Source organism: Pelobates fuscus, chromosome 2 (assembly GCF_036172605.1).
Source record: "Pelobates fuscus isolate aPelFus1 chromosome 2, aPelFus1.pri, whole genome shotgun sequence".
NCBI lineage: Eukaryota > Metazoa > Chordata > Amphibia > Anura > Pelobatidae > Pelobates > Pelobates fuscus.
The window spans coordinates 343621007-343641773 of NC_086318.1; the positions used below are offsets into that span (position 1 = coordinate 343621007).

A 20767-nucleotide genomic window follows, 5' to 3' on the forward strand; every position below is an offset into this window, starting at 1 on the left:
AAGTACAGATCCCTGAGGTACCCCACTGGTGACAAGCCCAAGCTTCGAATATACTCCATTGACTACAACCCTCTGTTGCCTGTCACTCAGCCACTGCCTTACCCATTCAACAATATTGGAATCCAAACTTAAATATTGCAGTTTATTGATAAGCCTTCTATGTGCAACAGTGTCAAAAGCCTTACTGAAATCTAGGTAAGCAATGTCTACTGCACCACCCTGATCTATAATTTTAGTTACCCAATCAAAAAAATCAATAAGATTAGTTTGGCATGATCTCCCTGAAGTAAACCCATGTTGTCTCTGATCTTGAAATCCATGTGTTTTTAGATGTTCAACAATCCTATCCTTTAACATGGTTTCCATCACTTTCCCCACTACTGAAGTAAGGCTTACTGGCCTATAGTTGCCCGACTCCTCCCTATTACCTTTCTTGTGAATGGGCACAACATTCGCTAACTTCCAATCTTCTGGGACTACTCCTGTTAACAATGATTGGTTAAATAAATCTGTTAATGGTTTTGCTAGTACACCACTAAGCTCTTTTAATAGCTTTGGGTGTATTCCATCAGGTCCTATTGACTTATTTGTCTTTACTTTTGACAGTTGAAATAGAACCTTTTCCTCTGTAAACTCACGTGTACTCACTCATTTATCCTTTTTTTTTTTTAACAGAGGTCCCTTTCCTTTATTTTCAGCTGTAAATACCGAACAAAAATATTCATTGAGGCAGTCAGCTAGACCTTTATCCTCATCTACATACCTTCCTTCTTTTGTTTTTAATCTAACTAATCCTTGTTTTACTTTTCTTTTCTCATTTATGTATCTAAAAAAAGTTTTGTCCCCCTTTTTTACTGACTGTGCTATTTTCTCTTCTGTGTGTGATTTGGAAGCTCTTATAACTTGTTTAGCCTCTTTCTGCCTAATCTTATAGGTCATTCTGTCTTCCTCACTCTGGTTTTTTTTATAATTACTAAATGCTAACTTTTTGTTTTTTACTATTTTGGCCACATCTGCGGAGTACCACAGTGGTTTCTTGAATTTTTTGCTTTTACTGACAAGCCTAATGCAATTTTCTGTTGCCTTCAGTAGTGCAGCTTTTAAATAATCCCATTTCTTTTGGACTCCATTTAAATTGCTCCAGTCTGATAATGACTCCTTTACACATATTCTAATTTTAGAAAAGTCTGTTTTTCTAAAGTCTAAAACTTTTGTTTTTGTGTGGTGTGACTCAGTCACTGTTCTTATATTAAACCACACTGACTGATGATCACTGGATCCTAAACTTTCACCTACAGTAATATCTGATACCAAATCAACGTTTGTTAACACTAAATCTAGTATGGCCTCTTTACGAGTTGGCTCCTCAACGACTTGTTTTAGAGACAATCCCAGTAGGGAGTTTAGAATATGTGTGCTTCTGGCACAAGTAGCTATTTTTGTTTTCCAATTCACATCAGGAAGATTAAAGTCACCCATGGTGATAACTTCCCCCTTCATTGTAATTTTAGCTATTTCTTCAACTAGTAGATTATCTAACTCTTCAATTTGTCCTGGGGGCCTATAAATCACACCTACACGAATTACTGTGTGATTACCAAATTCTAACGTAACCCAAATGGACTCTATGTTCGTCTCACTAACCTTTATTAGGCTAGATTTTATGCTATCCTTCACCTACAGGGCCACCCCTCCCCCTTTCTTGCCTTCCCTGTCTTTTCTATATAAAGACTACGCTGGTATTGCTATGTCCCAGTCATTTTTTTCATTATACCATGTCTCAGTAACAGCGACTAAATCTACACTATCAGTTGCCATTATTGCCACAAGTTCATGGATCTTATTCCCTAAACTGCGAGCATTTGTAGACATGACTCTAAGCTTATCATTTTTTAACACACTTGCTACAGGCACCTTCTGTCCTTGTTTTGGGGGACAATTGGATTGATGTTTTATCACCCTTTTGCCCCCCCCCCCCCTCCTAGTTTAAATACATCTTAGCAAAACCTCTGAACTGCTCACTGAGAACATTTGTTCCCTTTTGAGAAAGATGCAAACCATCTTTTTTGTACAGTTTATTTCCATTCCAAACAGAGCTACCATGAGCAATAAAGCCAAATCCTTGCTCCCGACACCATTCACCAAGCCACAAGTTAAAGTCCCTAATACGCATCCGCCTGTCATTCTGAGTGTTATGCACAGGCAGAACTTCAGAGAATGACAGTGTGGAAGCAACCTGCCGTATATCATTGGCAAAAACACTAAAAACTTCATTAACCTCTGAAACCTCATTGCAAGCCAAGTCATTTGTCCCTAAATGGCCAAGTACCGTATATACTCGAGTATAAGCCGACCCGAATATAAGCCGAGGCCCTTAATTTTACCCCAAAAAACTGGGAAAACGTATTGACTCGAGTATAAGACTAGGGTGGGAAATGCAGCAGCTACTGGTAAATTTCTAAATAAAATTAGATCCTAAAAAAATTATATTAATTGAATATTTATTTACAGTGTGTGTATATAATGAATGCAGAGTGTGCGTATGAGTGCAGTGCGTGTATGAGTGCAGTGTGTGTGTGTGTGTGTGTGTGTGTGTGTATATATTAATTGAATATTTATTTCCAGTGTGTGTATATAATGAATGCAGTGTGTGTGTGTGTGTGTATGAGTGCAGTGTGTATGAGTGCAGTGTGTGTGTGAGTGCAGTGTGTGTGTGAGTGCAGTGTGTGTGTGAGTGCAGTGTGTGTGTGAGTGCAGTGTGTGTGTGAGTGCAGTGTGTGTGTGAGTGCAGTGTGTGTATATGAATGAAGTGTGAGTGTGTGCGATGCAGTGTGTGTTTGTGTATGTGTTGGTGGGGGTGGGCATTTAATATGTTATTAATTATTATTTATTTTTTTTTATATTATTTTTTTTGCATTATTATTTATTATTTAATTATTAATATATATTTTTTTTTTCTAATTTTTTTCGTCCCCCCTCCCTGCTTGATACATAGCAGGGAGGGGGGCTCCTTCCCTGGTGGTCCAGTGTCATTGGTAGTTCAGTGGGGGGAAGAGGGGGGCTGGCAGAGCTGTACTTACCTTTCCTGCAGCTCCTGTCAGCTCCCTCCTCCTCCGCGCGGTCTGTGCAGCTCCCTCTGTCAGCTCCCAGTGTAAGTCTCGCGAGAGCCGCGGCTCTCGCGAGACTTACACTGGGAGCTGACCGAGGTGCTGAACGGACGGCGCGGAGGAGGAGAGAGCTGACAGGAGCTGCAGGAAAGGTAAGTACAGCTCTGCCAGCCCCCCTCCCCCCCCCAGTCTGTATTATGGCAATGCAAATTGCCATAATACAGACTATGACTCGAGTATAAGCCGAGTTGGGGTTTTTCAGCACAAATAATGTGCTGAAAAACTCGGCTTATACTCGAGTATATACGGTACATCCAATTCCCCTTCCTGCTTTGCTTGCTTAAAGGGACTCTATAGTCACCATATAAAAGCAAGAAAGACAGGTCCCCCAGCCTTCCTTCTTGCTTTTATATGTACTTTCATTTATTAAAAATAAATTTCGAGGTGTTTTTATATTAAAAACTTACCTCCGTTCCAGCGCCGAGCTTCCCGCTAGGCCGCGCCCCCTTTTTCGTCAAAATGACGAAATCGCGGGGCCCAATGGGACGGCTTCGCGCTGCACCAATCGCGTTCTTCATAGAGCGGCATTGAATGCCGCCCTATGAAGAACCTGAGCGCTTTACCGCGCATTTGCGCGGAATGCGCGTTCGCGAGCTGAGCTGTCTGACTGACAGCTCAGCTCGCTTTCTAAAATTATCAATAAGGGGGGGGACCTACTGTCCCCCCCGGCCCCCACCCCTGAGCGGCGGGTGGGGGCCCTAAAATGATCAATGAGGGGGGGACCTACTGTCCCCCCCCGGCCCCCACCCCTGAGCGGCGGGTGGGGGCCCTACAATTATCAATAAGGGGGGGACCTACTGTCCCCCCCGGCCCCCACCCCTGTGCGGCGGGTGGGGGCCCTAAAATGATCAATGAGGGGGGACCTACTGTCCCCCCCCGGCCCCCACCCCTGAGCGGCGGGTGGGGGCCCTACAATTATCAATAAGGGGGGGGACCTACTGTCCCACCCGGCCCCCACCCCTGTGCGGCGGGTGGGGGCCCTAAAATTATCAATGAGGGGGGACTTACTGTCCCCCCCCCGGCCCCCACCCCTGAGCGGCGGGTGGGGGCCCTAAAATTATCAATAAGGGGGGGGGGACCTACTGTCCCCCCCCCGGCCCCCACCCCTGAGCGGCGGGTGGGGGCCCTAAAATTATCAATAAGGGGGGGGACTTACTGTCCCCCCCCCGGCCCCCACCCCTGAGCGGTGGGTGGGGGCCCTAAATACAAAGGGGGGGGGGGACCCTAGTTAACCCTCCCCCCCCCCAAAAAAAATATCTCCCTACCTACCCCCCTCACCCTAAAAATAATGAGGGGGGACCATTAACTAAAAACCTGTAAAAAAAGAAAAAATGAGATAAAATCAACTTACCATTCGATGTTTTCTTTCTTCTAAAATCTTCTTTCTTCAGCCCCAAAAAAGGCCAAATAAAAATCCATAATAACCGACGCAATTAAAAAAAAAAAAAAAAAAAAAAACGAGCGCAAAAAAAAAATAATCCATCTTCACCCATGGAGGGCTCCGCGCAGACTGAGCTCCGCAGGGCGGGGGAAGGCTTATAAAGCCTTGCCCCGCCCTGCAATTATGCTAAGAACACTCTGATTGGTGGGTTTAAGCCAATCAGAGTGCTCTTTGTCATTTTACAAGCGTGGGAAAGTTCTTTGGAATTTTCCCACGCTTGTAAAATGACACAGAGCACTGTGATTGGATGGATTTCAAGCCATCCAATCACAGTGCTCTGTGTCATTTTACAAGCGTGGGAAAGTTCTTTGGAATTTTCCCACGCTTGTAAAATGACACAGAGCACTGTGATTGGATGGATTTCAAGCCATCCAATCACAGTGCTCTGTGTCATTTTACAAGCGTGGGAAAGTTCTTTGGAATTTTCCCACGCTTGTAAAATGACACAGAGCACTGTGATTGGATGGATTTCAAGTCATCCAATCACAGTGCTCTGTGTCATTTTACAAGCGTGGGAAAGTTCTTTGGAATTTTCCCACGCTTGTAAAATGACACAGAGCACTGTGATTGGATGGATTTCAAGCCATCCAATCACAGTGCTCTGTGTCATTTTACAAGCGTGGGAAAGTTCTTTGGAATTTTCCCACGCTTGTAAAATGACACAGAGCACTGTGATTGGATGGCTTGAAATCCATCCAATCACAGTGCTCTGTGTCATTTTACAAGCGTGGGAAAATTCCAAAGAACTTTCCCACGCTTGTAAAATGACAAAGAGCACTGTGATTGGATGGATTTCAAGCCATCCAATCACAGTGCTCTGTGTCATTTTACAAGCGTGGGAAAACTCTGCACAACACCACTAGCCTCAGTGCCTCTCTGCACAACACCACTAGCCTCAGTGCCTCTCTGCACAACACCACTAGCCTCAGTGCCTCTCTGCACAACACCACTAGCCTCAGTGCCTGTCTCCATGACACCATTACACTCTGAAAGTGCAGAAAATGAATTATGTAGAACAACAGACTGTGCAATATGCCTTTTATCCACAACTCTAAGTCTACCAGATCCTACAGTAATCCATCTGCCATTCCTAGTATGTCTCTGTGGCAGTGGCTTTGCAGCAGTTCCAGCCTGAGTTTGTTTACCAGATAATTTACAAATCTCAGACTTCAAAAATACAATCTCCTGCCGCAAGATAGAGAACTGTCTACAGATTAGACAACAACTAAACCTCCAAAAAGTGGAACGCGAAACAAATGCATAGCAACTATTACACTGAACTGAGTCTGCCATTCCAATGAGATCAATTATTTAAATCAAACGAATCTTAACTTTTTATTTATCCTCCTGAATACCTCAGATTACCTCCAGTTTATCTCCAGAATATCTCCAACCACAGACACTTAGAAGCAACACTCTCCAGAATATCTCCAACCACAGACACTTAGAAGCAACACTCTCCAGAATATCTCCAACCACAGACACTTAGAAGCAACACTCTCCAGAATATCTCCAACCACAGACACTTAGAAGTAACACTCTCCAGAATATCTCCAACCACAGACACTAAGAAGCAACACTCTCCAGAATATCTCCAACCACAGACACTTAGAAGCAACACTCTCCAGAATATCTCCAACCACAGACACTTAGAAGCAACACTCTCCAGAATATCTGCAACCACAGACACTTAGAAGCAACACTCTCCAGAATATCTCCAACCACAGACACTTAGAAGTAACACTCTCCAGAATATCTCCAACCACAGACACTAAGAAGCAACACTCTCCAGAATATCTCCAACCACAGACACTTAGAAGCAACACTTAGATGAAGCAACCAAGCTCTATTAGCCAAGCTAATGACAACAGCCCTTATATACTCCTAAAATCACCTCCCACTAGGAATGTTTAACACCTGGGTAGGCCTCTGCTTATTAGCAAACAATAGCTAATTTACACAGCAATCAATAGCAAGTAGCTAACTAATCAAATCAAATGCCTTATAATTACCAACAGGAAATCAAACCTTGTGCAATCAGTAACCTTTTCCTACAGATGAATCTTACCTGTAACAATAAAAAAGAAAACTCTTAGCACAACTCTTAGACAGTTGAAGCTTCTGTAAAACTCTCCAGAATATCTCCAACCACAGACACTTAGAAGCAACACTTAGATGAAGCAACCAAGCTCTATTAGCCAAGCTAATGACAACAGCCCTTATATACTCCTAAAATCACCTCCCACTAGGAATGTTTAACACCTGGGTAGGCCTCTGCTTATTAGCAAACAATAGCTAATTTACACAGCAATCAATAGCAAGTAGCTAACTAATCAAATCAAATGCCTTATAATTACCAGGAGGCTCTTGCAGGGTCTAGCAAGCTATTAACATAGCAAGGGAAAAGAAAATCTTAATTAAACAGAACTTGCAATAAAGAAAGCCTAAATAGGGCTATCTTTACAGGAAGTGTTTATGGAAGGCTGTGCAAACTGCTTCATTAAGCTAAAGTTGTTCAGGTGACTATAGTGTCCCTTTAAATGTTTACTGATGCTTTTCTTTACCTTAAATATTTATATTTAATTTACTGAACCGTGAATTGGCCAGGTAATTGAAAAATGAAGGATGAATTGGCTAGCAGAAAAAAATGATTTAAATATGCAAGTCTTTAGGTCCAAAATGAAAGCAAAACCAACATTTTTCTGGAAATTATTAGGGATCGACCGATATTGATTTTTTTAGAGCCGATACCGATAACCTGCCGATATTCTGTACAGTTACCATTTTGAAAAAATAAACTAATCCTAAAGGTAAATGCACAAAATATACATGCCACATGTAGTGGATGAAGTGTGACAGGGGAGCTGTGTCTGTTTGTGTAGTGTGTATAGTGAATGTAGTGTGTGTATACTTAATGCAGTGTGTGTTTGTGTAGTGTGTATAGTGAATGCAGAATGTGTGTTTGTATAGTGTGTATGTAATGCAGTGTGTGTTTGTGGAGTGTGTGTGTATGTAATGCTGTGTGTGTATGTAATGCAGTGTGTGTTTGTGGAGTGATGTAATTTGTGAAAATTGGGGGTGGGGGGACATTTTTTTTATGTTAATTATTATTTTTTTTTAATAGGTAAATGGTGTTTTTTTTGTCCCCCCTCCCTGCTTCTTACCAGGGACAGTGGATATAGTATTCCCTTGTGGTCCGGTGGCTTAAGTACTGGGGGGGCCGCAGCAAGTGCTGACTTACCTTCCCAGCAGCTCCTCCAGCTCCCCAGTGTAAATCTCGCGGCCCTTAGTGCCGCACGGAGCGTTGCCATGGTAACCCGTGGCAACGCTCTGCGGCCCCGGGTCTCGCGAGATTTAGAGATGGAGCTGCAGGAGCTGCTGGCAAGGTAAGTCAGTGCTTGCTGCGGCCGCCCTAGGACCGCCGGGCTTGTGATGAGCATGGCGGTCCTAGGAGGTATTATACCGAATATCGGCCGATTATATCGGTAACACCGATAATCGTCGATCCCTAGAAATTATATCAGCGCAAAAAATATTTATAATGTTACATCTATCTACCGCTCACACATAAAAATTAATTTTTAAATTTCATTAGGCTATTTAAAATCACCCATCTCGGCAAACAAATACAGGCATTCAGTTCCACCATATGGCCATATTGTGTTAAGCCCACCACTACTTTATAGCACCCAAATATCGGTGGGTCCTACACTAATTCCAAAGTGGGTGGTGAGGCAGATCCCCTGTATCCTGACTGGATACCTCTGCTAGATTCTCCTCTCAGGTGGAATAGGAACCCTTCAGTGATTATAACTCCATTACAACACATGGTGCTGGGAAGAATAACTGATTTTATTCCACACAAAGCAGCCTTTTTGGCACAGACCCCCAGCATGAGGTCTCCGTTCATTACATAGCAGAGTCCGCCCTGGCGTCTCTATGTCTGGGAGATAATTGTGTTAATTCTCCCTAAACTAATTATCTCCTGGATACAGAGCACAGAAAAATCCTGAAAACCTCCTAGAATTCCTACATGTTCTACATCCCCTGATCCGTGGAGGTTTGGGGAAACACCACCCTGTTAAACTTTAGAACAGCCCTGGCCAAAAAACAGTTCCAGGCGTATGAAGTCATATGCCAGTGTTTAAACGGGGTCTCTGGTGGTCTCACTTGGCTCATAGGTAGCGATTGTTCCACTTTATGGACTGTACCTCCCCTCCAAAAAACACTCTTGGACATTAGGAAAGGGGGGAAAATCATGATGAAATATGCCGGAGTTAGAGGAGAAACTAGCCCGGATCATTGTAGTGGCTGGGGAACAGGCTGAGAAAGGCGCTTGCTGGAAACGTATAGAGGGGAGGAGGAAACAGGTAGCCAGGATAGTGTCATAGTCCTTTAGGGAGTTTTAAACAAGGTTTTGGTGTATCCGCCACAGGTGCTAAAAGAGGTTAGAGGCCCAGACCCCCAGCTTCAGATGCCCACTTAGAGGTGACTATAGGAAAGTATAAATTTGATGAGATTTTGGATAGTAATGTCACTTTAATTGCAATTTCCATAGAACAGATACGATATGCATTGTGAGTATATGCATCAAAGCACTATCACTTTATTTGCTTAGTTTTGACACTGCATTTTTAAAAAAAATTGTGTATATCACATATATTTTGCATTTTATATAAATATTCACAATGCTTTTACAACAAATTATTACAATACACTTTAGCTTATTTATTACCATTTAATTTGCCTACGTTGTAATTGGTGTAAGACCCGCAGATATTGGGGCACTGTAAAGAAGTGGTGGTCTTAACACAATATGGTGGAACTGATTCCCATTTTTGTTTGCTGAGATAGGTGGTGATAAGTAGCTTTAAAAGATTTAAAAATGTATTTTTGTGTGTGCTGTTCCTTAAAATGTATTGTGTATAGATTTCCGTCACTATGGCAGCACCACTCCTGTGAAATGCATGATCCAGGTGTACCCCAATTCCCTTTTTGATCATTTTCTGTTAAACATAGATTAAAACTTTAGCAATTGAGTTAACAATCCAATTCAGTCCAGGTATAGCCAGGTCCAGATTTACATGTCCGACACAGAGGTCTGTGCCCGCTAACACTCCCGACTTCTGTGTCCTGTCCCGACTATATTCCCTGGTGTTTTACTTTTGGGGTTATATGCACTCTCACTGCACTCGGGACACTAGGATCCTGCAGTGAGCACTGAAACAGTGCTCCCTGCAGTCCTGATCTCAGTGGGCCAGCATGCTTTATTGGCAGGCAGCCTGGCAGACATTAACACCAGCAAATTCTAAGGGTTTTGAAAAGTGTTGGCTTTTTTCTTTACATTTAAACCATGAAGAGAAAGAAAAGTTCACATACCAAAAAGGGAGACACATTTCACATACTCCTTATACTTTATTAATGGCTATCAGCCGTTGAGAAAGCTTTTCGGGGAGATACCAAATATGTCTAACTTTTTGGTATGTGATTTGCCCTGTGTTTCCCTTATTCACCCGTCCAAAATGTTTAATTCGAAATTGCTGAAATCAGACATAAGGATTGTGTATTGTTTTTTAAAAGTGTATTTTGGATTAGCATTGTAAGATAAGAGTTGATGGTAGCATATAAGAACTTTGTGACATAATTGTTTATCTTCTCAATGTATTTTTAATTCAGGGAGCTCTTGTGAGTGCCTTGGAAGATGACACTTTACACCTATGGAACCTGAGACAGAAGAGACCTGCCATACTACATTCCCTAAAATTCATCCGAGAAAGGTTAGATAAACTACTACAATTAATCTGATGTGTTTAACCAGCTTTGTTCTTCTGGTTAATGTATATGGTTAAAAATCATATTTACTGGGTCAACAAAACCTGAATCCATGCAATAAATGAATAATTGTGCCAGCTCATAGGATTTTTGTTGGTATTGTTGTACCAGGTGCGAATGCGTGTTTGGTCATGTTTGGACTCGTGAGATCTTAAGTGGCCTACTGCTGATGACATAAAGAACCAACAGAACTACTCTTCTAATCTTAACCAGACATAATGTACCTCTAAAACAACCGTGTATGGGGTTCCCTGAGAACACCCACAAAGCTCTATGAGAACAATACCCATAAAGCTCTCTCTAGTTTTTTGTCAAGCATAACTTTCGCTTTCCTGACAATTCTACAGATTTAAGAAGGATAAACTTATTACACTTATTTCTAACTTAAGTGTCATAGTTGCCTCTGAAGCAAGTATCTTTTTTTAAATTTCCAATCCATCAAGGGCATCATCACTTCCTGATTGTTTTTCAAAACTGAGACTATAAGCTTGTCTTATTTGGTCATGCTACCACTCCGAAAGTGTTCTTGGTGCCCTGGTGCCATAAGCTTGTACATTGGGTATCTCAGGCACCCTGTACCTGGTAAATATCTTGGTACAGGTGGCCTCTTACAACCTGGAGGTTCAGGGTTCTCACAATTTAGTTCCTGCGGTTGATTCTGTATTCCCTGGAAATAAAGCTGTTCCTCCCGTATCGTAAATTGGAGAAGCATCACTCTGCCACGAAGGAGAAAGCAGAAAATAAAACTAAAATCAGGCAGATTGTGGTAGTTAAATTTGAGGTTTCCACTTCAGGGGTCCTTTCTCCACTAATGTAATGCATATTCCAAAGTATTCCTAGCATTTCCCCAAAGAATTTATAGATTTTCCATCTGTCTGTTAACCAGGGTAGGTTAGAAAATATGTGCAGAAGACCCTCATAATTTTATATTGAGGGTTTTCCTGGGAGTTGCAGTAGGTGAGGTTTCCAATCAGTGTGTTTAACTCAGAACATTTACCTAGCAGTCCTGGCTTGCCCAGAGTTTTAGGTCTTCTTTCAGTCATATATCACATTGGCTGCCTAGGTTAAACTTTAAAAAAAGCATAGAGTGATGCTGCCATTAGGGGGGTCTTCAGGATCATCCTGTAGATGATTTAACATGGTCTATGATTCACATTCCTTTTGTAAACTACCTCTGTGTTTAGGCCTTTTAAATGGGAGAGTGGAGTCTTGAGACTTTCTCCAAGCTTGTCGAGTGCTGGGGTCTCCCGATATAGACCTACAGACTTCTTGTTTGCTTATGACACAAACACTGAGAGCTATATATTCAGAGACCTGATAATTTAGTCTGCCAGGAGGTTTATTCCCTGAACTAAATGTTGTGGCCGCAATGCCCTTTAAAAAGTGTTCCTCTTTGCTTGCTAATTTTTCTGGGCACCTCTGTGTCAAGTCATTCTCGCCAATTGACTCAATCCATGATCGAGAAGCATCCACCAATGTTTTGAGATGCCTTCATGTCCTACTCTGCTTAGGCGTAATATCATTAGGTCAATTCTTGTGTGCTTTTACCATCAATGGAAAGAAAAGAAATTGTATTATTTGACACATTGTTTTCCTACCAGATGATGAGAGCCCAGAAGTCCCACAAACGTCATCAAGTACTGAAGCATAGGCTTGTGTGCCTTGCTTAGTTGTTTGTTCTTGTTTTTTCTTTAAATTTCCTTGGCTATAAGTAGAACTGTGGATTCTAAAGGATAGGTTGGAGAATGAAGAGCATGCTGGAGTATTGCATTATGGGGGGGGGGTTTACCTACTCTAGATGGAAAGGACATTATCCCACATGAACCATGTTTTGTTCTAGATAATTTCTTTGTTTAAAAATTCTGATAGAACGCTGTTATCCAGAGAGTTTTAAAATTTATGCAAAATTTACATTGGTAATTGTAAAAGAGTGGATGAATAACATTACACAAACTGCAATGATAACCTTGCATATGATCTTACAATCTAGATATGATCACCATTTGACTAACCGTTCTCTGTACATGAAGATTGCCACATTTATATACACTCCAAGTTTCTATAGTTAAGTAAGACTTTTAGGCTTTTAATTTATCAAGCTGAATTAAGCACCCTTTTTCTTTAACATCTTGATTTACAGGAAATCTGCTGTTGGCTTACGTTAGCATAATCCTCTCAATCTGTGCCATGTGTGCCATCTACTATTCAGCCATGACAAGGGTTCATCCCGTATTGTTCTAGAGGTTAACCACTACATAGAATAATTTACTGCAAATGCATGTTGGCAGAAAAATCTACATATTTCTCATATCCGTTTCTTTTCATTATTCAGAGATTTTCATTTTCTTTTTTTTTTCGTTTCCTTTTTTTCCAGTGCAAGATTTGCTATTTAAAAACTGAATTTTGTATTCTCATTTTACATGATAGTGAACTGTGGAATAGTGACTGTAATCTTAAACTTGCTTATGTGCAAAGAGCTTTATGAATTTCATTATATCTCGCACTCCCAGCCTTCTGCCTTCTCCCACTCCCGCGTTTTTCTATTATAAGGTTGCTGGGCAGCAGTCTTTCTATTCTCATCATTCAAGTGATGGGTCCATTTATATACATATTCTCCAGTCACTTATTGCTGCTTAGACTTGGCAGCAAGAAGACTATTGCTTGCCTCCTTTTACTTGAGGAAATGTACTGATTCACAAAGGATGCACTCTTGAGTCATTAGTGACATATTTTAGATTGTCGACCATAGGACACAAATTCTTAACTTTGCATTCCACATACCAAATATAGACTAATGTATAGCAGCAATGGAAAGGGGTACATATGAGTCACCAATCATTTTTAGATATGTCATTTTCTCCACATCAAATATAATTTTTGTAGATATATAAGACATTCGGCTACTCTGTAACACATTTATTGATATTCATAACTTTTTTCAAATCGCAAATATCGGGCACACGAAAGAGAAGGAGAGCATTTCCTGGTGAATTGTCAAACATATAATGAAAATATTTACTCAATGTCATCTCTGGTAAACAATTTTTTAAAATTTTGTTTAGCATACCTATATTTTTAAGAACCTGAAACAAGACAACTGTTAAATATGTTTTGCTACGTGTTATGACGTTTGTATCTCAGTAGTAAACGTATGGAGGATGAGAGGAACTCATTTATTGAAAAATAGCGTGGTATATTTATTTAAAGAGATGCCCACCCGGTCTAAATAAAATAAAGCAGTCCGTCCAGTCTATACTTTGATGAAGGACCCAATATATCTATAGTTTGGGTTAAAAAATCCGCCTATAGCCATTAGGGAATTGAGTAACAATTTATTTTCAAAATGCGTTTCCAACTTCTTAAAAACTGCCTACTGTGGTGTTTTCCTGGCACTGTAGAATCTTGGCGTACCCCCATCCCACGTTGCTGAAGGGGTTAAAACCCCTTCAGACGCTTGCCTAAATCCAGCTCCGCACATGCTCCTCCCCCGCTGGAAGCGCGCGCATTAGACGTCCCCATAGGAAAGCATTATTCAGTGCTTTCCTATGGGGATTCTGGTGAAGCTGGAGTTTCTCATGCATAGCGTAAGGACATACTGCGTCGTATAGATCACCAACAGTCGTCTAAGAAGCCGGAAGTCCCTCTAGTGGCTGTCTGGTAGACAGCCACTAGAGGAGGACTTAACCCTAGCAGATAATTATTGCAGTTTATAAAAACTGCAATAATTACACTTGCAGGGTTAAGGGTGATGGGAGTTGACACCCAGACCACTTAAATAGACTGAAGTGGTCTGGGTGCGTACAGTGTCCTTTTAATGTTGGCTGACTTCAGAAGCCCGGCTTCACATTCCACATTTATAAGTTACAGACATTCTTAATTAGCTTTCAATTAGTTTAGAGACAGATGATACCATTGTATGGGTTTAAGAGTGGCTTATTAATTTTAATTTTTAGATCATAGCTTAAAGGGACATTCCAAACAGAACAACAATTATGCTCATTGTATAGTTTATGGTAAAAGGTCTTTTGTCACTGTCTGCTTGCACATATTTTCTTAATACCTGCAATAACATGCTAAAATCTCTACAATTCCAAGCCTGTTTTTATTCTTCTGAAGTCAAAGAAGTAATCCCTGCTTCCATTATTTCTAGAAGTTGGTGTTTCCAAACCCAGTACACCAAGCATATTTTTCTAGAAACAGAATTCAAAATGTCTTGAATACTGGACTGTTGTTCCTTGATGACTAGATTAAGAACCACTGTTATAAGTCCCTACCAACCCTCACTGGCCTTTGCGAGAATACTGTGCACGTCGCAATACTGTGATGAGGCTGTCCATGTGCAGATAGCAGGCTGCCATCAGTTTATTTGGCAATTCCACACATCTTTATGATTGGTAGTGCTGCTAGGGGCTTAGCTGTATATCTTCTAAACAAACCACTGTTACACACATTAGACCTCCATAGAATGTGTGTATCTTTGGAATTTAGGAGGTTGTGAAACAGAATTGTGAGGATGCCAAGGAAACAGGTGTTGACTGAAAAAAATAACCTTTTGAAGAGTTTGAAAAGGTCATTAACCTTTTGAAGAGTGAAATAAAGGATATCTACAAGATTATGTTCGGCCAGCCATCAGGATAATGTTCTAAAGGTTATTCTAGACTAGAAGAGTCCATAGGGGGATCAAATATTTTCCCCCTCACTGTATAGAGTCATTAAAGAGTATGATTTGCTTTGAAATGAAGCGCAAGTTGTTTTGAGTTTTGCAAACTGATGCATTGTTTGAAGGTGGTGCATTTTTAGTTATTTGGTAGTTTGAGGAGGTCCTTACTCTAATTCTGTCATGAAATAATATGATATGGAAGTAAAATATATTTGGAAGTGAGAAAGGAGGCAAAGAAAATGCTGAGTGAAGCACTTCTCATTCAGGTGTTCCGAAATTAATCAAATGACGCATCAGTCAACTACATTGTATTCAATTCTGTCCATTAGTGTACAAATGATTGAAGACACAAGCTGCAAATGTCATTATCGTAGCATCATTTAAACAGTTTTTCCACACACCTCCAATTCAAAACACTATCAAAGAAAGCTCATGAAATCATAGAATTAAAGGACCACTATAGTTCCAGGAAAACAAACTTGTTTTCCTGGCACTATAGTGCCCTGAGGGTGCCCACACCCTCAGGGACCCACTCCCGCCGGGCTGAAAGGGGAGGAAGGGGTTAATCACTTACCTTTCTCCAGCGCCGTGCTCCCTCGGCGCTGGGGACTCTTCTCCTCCTTCGGTCGTCATCGGCTGCATGCGCGGCAAGAGCCGCATGCGCATTCAGCCAGTCCATAGGAAAGCATTCTCAATGCTTTCCTATGGACGCTGGTGTCTTCTCACTGTGAAAATCACAGTGAGAAGTGCGGAAGCGCCTCTAGCGGCTGTCAATGAGACAGCCACTAGAGGCTGGATTAACCCATATGTAAACATGGCAGTTTCTCTGAAGCTGCTATGTTTATAGCAGGCAGGGTTAACCCTAGATGGACCTGGTACCCAGACCATTTCATTGAGCTGAAGTGGTCTGGGTGCCTATAGTGGTCCTTTAAGATCTTTCTATTTTGTTACTGAAGCCACAATTAAAATTGCCAAGTCACTATGCTTTCAGTTGGCTATTGTAGCCTATGAGAAATCTAATTCACTTTGAATTCCCAAACACACGATACATACACACTTCAGTAAATAGCATTCCTTGTATGTCTGTGATTTTACTGCTAATGTAATTCCTGCCCAAATGTATTGATTTGACCCTGGGCAACCATTTGCTTGGGCCCCCTGGACCCTGCACCCCACTCCCCACCCCCCTGGCATGCAATCATGTGGCTGGGAAAGTATTTGAAAGGTTAAGGATATTCAAGATTTCCTTGAGAAGAATGTGGTTACCAGCAAAAATCAGCATGGTTTTATGAAGCACAGGTCATTTCAAACAAACTTGATTGCATTCTTGGAAGAAGTAAGTAGAAGTATAGATCATGTTGTTGCTGTGGATGTGATCTATTTGGATTTTGCCAAGGCGTTTGATACAGTTCCACACAATAGATTAGTGTTCAAACTCAAAGAACATAGATGAAAATTCTTGTTCTTGGGTAGAACATTGGCTTAGAAATAGAGTACAGAGAGTTGTCATTAATGGTACATTTTCAAGCTGGACAGAGGTGGCAAGTAGTGTCCCTCAGGGTTCTGTTCTGGGACCCCTTCTATTTAAGATGTTTATAAATGATCTTGAAAAAAGCATTGAAAGTCATGTTTCAGTGTTTGCAGATGACTCAAAACTATGTAGAGTAATACAATGTGAGCAAGATATTACTTTGCAGAGGGATTTAGATAGACTTGGCACTCAAATGGCAGATTAAATTTAATGTAGAAATTTTATTTTTTTCATCGTAAGAACAATAAGGATATGGAATTCTCTGCCTGAAGAAGTGGTTTTATCAGAGTCCATACAGATGTTTAAACAGCAACTAGATACATACTTGCAAAAACTGAATATTCAAAGATATAATTTTTCAATGTAGGGTAATAGCTTCTTGATCCAAGGATAAATCTGACTGCCATTCTTGGTTCAAGAGGGATTTTTTTTTTCCTAGTTTGTTGCAAAATTGGAAGTGTTTCAAACTGTTTGTTTATTTATTTTTGCCTTCTTTTGGATCAGCCGCAACAAACAAATGTGAGAAAAGCTGAACTTGATGGACACACGTCTCTTTTCATCCTATTTAACGATGTACGATATCACTGACACACACAGACAGGCGCACGCAGAAACATGCAATATTTAAATTTGTAAACCCTAACTTTTGCTGGAGGATTGGTTCCCTGCCTTCCAGTGTGGTGCTTAAGGTTGTAGGGAGTTGGGGTCTGGCTCTTCAGCCCCTTCTCACTCCCTGGTCCTCCCTCCCGTGCAGCTCGGTTTTCTTTGGGAGGAAGTGACTCACAGCAGTCACTTCCTCCCATTCTGCCAAAAAGCTAGGGGCCCGGTCGCGCTGTTTAGATCCACAGCGCACGACCGGGCAGCAGCTGACAAATGCCCGCTGGGTGGCCCTGAGTGCATGTGCCACCCGGTGGGCCTCCTTAGCGTGAGGGGCACCTGCTGCAGGACAACAGGATGGGGGGGAAATTGTGGGCAGCGAGGGGCAAGGGGCAGCTGCTTTGTGCCCCCTCATTAAATGCCCTTATGGGTCTGCCTCATTATATGCCCACACCCCAGTATACTATCCCTATACTACTAAGCAAAGAGTGTGTTTAAATTCTGTGACTGGAGAAAGTGTTTGACTTCATTCTGGTGTTATGAAATCAAGGTGTAAAGTAGATTACAATTTTATACTTACCTGACAAACTTTCATGTCTCCTCCAAAATGTCCATCATAAATAGATGCACTTGCTGCATCCTATGACGCATGGTGCATGCAATGCCTGTAGGTGGACAACTGCATGAAGCCTATCCAATTCTAGTGGCCAATTTTGTCTTTTTTTTCCCTTTTTTTCTTATGCTGACTACTTGGTAAAATGTCTACTGATTTAAATGTTATTTGGCTAGCGCAATGTAAAGATGAAATTAACAACACTGCAAAATAAGATGATGCCTTGCTCCAATTGTGTATTATCAACAATATAGGTGTTTATAGTTGTGTGTTTTTTAATTAAATTGAATGACTATGAAGTGGAAATAAAAACCACGGAGGAAAATAGGGTTTTAGAAGCTTTTCTTCTTTTCTACACATCTTCCATTCTAAGCAAATGCTAAGTGCAGCTATAATTTTGTTATCCCTATATTTGTTTGTCAAACCTTGGAGCCCCAAAGACCAAACCTATCTGCAGAACCTACAATTCACGAATATCTGTTCTGTCCAACCTTGACGGCAGGGATAGGCTGAGATCGTTTGGGCCAGGGTCAGCGATGAGCAGAATAGGCAGTTTCACATGATATTGTAACATTCGTGCACACATTGCATGGTAAGCTTTGTGGGAGTATAGAAGTTAAATCCCTCAGTAAAAATGAAAAATGAATGGCTGGTAACTCCAAAAGCCTAGCACTGTTATTAATATTAAAGGTTATAAGTTCCCCCCAGCAATCTGTTATATCATCCTTTCTTTACCATTGAGTCATACATAAATGTATGGAACCAATATAGAACATAAAAAAATAGCCGTTCTTTCTGTGGAATAAGGCCGACCATGCCCAGTAGACATTACTTATGTTTATAAACATGGCAATTCTTTTTTTATTATTCTTTTTTTTTAATTTTATAATGACAATCCTGATGTGACTTAAAAACAAATTTATTTTTAATATTTTTTTTTAAACAAATCAAATACGGTACATCCTCATTTTGTGTGTTGAGAAAAATAGTGCTGCAGTGTCATAAATATAATGCCTTGTGGATTTTCCCCTACGCCGACAGGTGCTGAAAGTAATTTGATCCCTGGCTGGCAAAATAAGTGGATCCTCCACGCAGTATTAATGCACTTTGACTTGAAAGTGGGGTATTGATCTTGCTCTTTAAGTGTTAATTCAATAATATGAAAGTATTTATTCATATGCATTTATCTATTAATTAGAAGGTAATCGGACAACATTGCAGTATTAAATTTGCAAAAATCTATATGTATAGAATTAAGTACTCCAATACAAATAATAAGTAATGCTGTAGTGGCTATGATGTCATGAGTACCCTGGGCAGGTTACCTTGTAATGGAGCCCCCTCTTATCTGGGTCCCTGCCAGGCTCTTATGCTTCCTGCTGTTGTAGTAGAGTAAGTGATGAGAACCGCACTCAGTCCCAACGGCCAAGGGTGCGCCAGAGCAGGACCAGCAATCCCAGTACAATAATCCAAGAAGAAAAAACTCACAGGCACTCCAACTTCAAGCCGCAGGCAGATTTATTATGACAGAATGCAACGCAACGTTTCGACCGGAAAGGTCTTTTTCAAGCTCAATAATCCAAGAAGAAAAAACTCACAGGCACTCCAACTTCAAGCCGCAGGCAGATTTATTATGACAGAATGCAACGCAACGTTTCGACCGGAAAGGTCTTTTTCAAGCTCAAGCTCAAGCTTGAAAAATACCTTTCCGGTCGAAACGTTGCATTGCATTCTGTCATAATAAATCTGCCTGCGGCTTGAAGTTGGAGTGCCTGTGAGTTTTTTCTTCTTGGATTCCTGCTGTTGTAGTGACATGCTTCCAGTGTTCTATCAGAAATCTATATCCATTTCGATTTATATACCTATGTCCCTTCCGGTACACCCATGTCACTGGAAGGGACGCGAGATCAGCTGTGCGCATGGGTGCTAGCTGGTCTCTGGGTATAGAATTCTGGCGGAGGGGCCATGCCCATGCACGCCACCTCCGATGACTCTCAATCAGCTGGGCCTTTAATCTGAAGGGTGTACTGCGCATGTGCGCAGCACATCCATCACATCTAGCAATCTGATATGAAAATCTGACTGGTGTACTGCGCATGCGCGGTACATCTATCCGATTTTTATACCACAGCTTTAACTGTGTAGTGACATACACAGTGTAGGTTAAAGTGGTGTTAAATAAGGGAGATGCAGGGTAAATGGGGGTGATACACGTGGGATGGGGATGACACACTGGGATAGGGGTTAATAGGGGTGATACACATGGGATATATACAGCGATACGGAATTTGATGGCGCTATTTAAATAATCAAATAATAGGGGTGATACACATGGGATGGGAGGGTTAATGGGGTTGATACACATGAGATGGGAGGGTTAATGGGGTTGATACACATGAGATGGGAGGGTTAATGGGGGTGATACACATGGGATGGGGGGGTTTAATGGGGGTGACACACATTGGTCACGATGCAGTCCCCATCAGAATTTGCACAGAATTCACGTTGGCCAGCCCTGTACTCTAATTGTGGGCTTGCTGGTGACACCCTAAAAGGGCTAAACTCTGTATGTGTATGTGCCACTTTTAAATGTGAAGCACTGCAGACTCCAGGCACCATGATCACTTCAAATCAGTGTGGTCACAAGTGGTAAACCTTTACTGTACAGTTGGTATGTTGAAAGATACGCACACAAAATAATTTCTATTAAAAGAAATATACTTTAGTAAAACCTTGTGCAATCAGCAAAGTAGTTAAATGTTATTCTAACAAGTTAGTTTGCAAACAATGAAACTTAATATTACATGCAATACACTGCATGTTCGAGCTCAGCAAGCAATACAGTTTATAGCTGTAACCGGAACATGTGCAAATGCTTGCACAAGACAATAATCTATGGTTTATGGGCATGTGTTGGGATTCTGTG

General features: G+C 41.2%; 1 protein-coding gene across 3 annotated transcripts in view; it reads left to right on the forward strand.

Annotated features, from left to right (window-relative positions):
* STXBP5 (syntaxin binding protein 5) overlaps positions 1–20767 on the forward strand; it is a 422331-nt gene that overhangs the window by 113611 nt on the left and 287953 nt on the right. For all 3 annotated transcript variants that reach the window (XM_063443591.1, XM_063443592.1, XM_063443593.1), the window contains exon 4: positions 10285–10385. In XM_063443591.1, coding sequence (XP_063299661.1) covers positions 10285–10385 — 101 coding nt within the window. The remainder of the gene's footprint in view (positions 1–10284; positions 10386–20767) is intronic.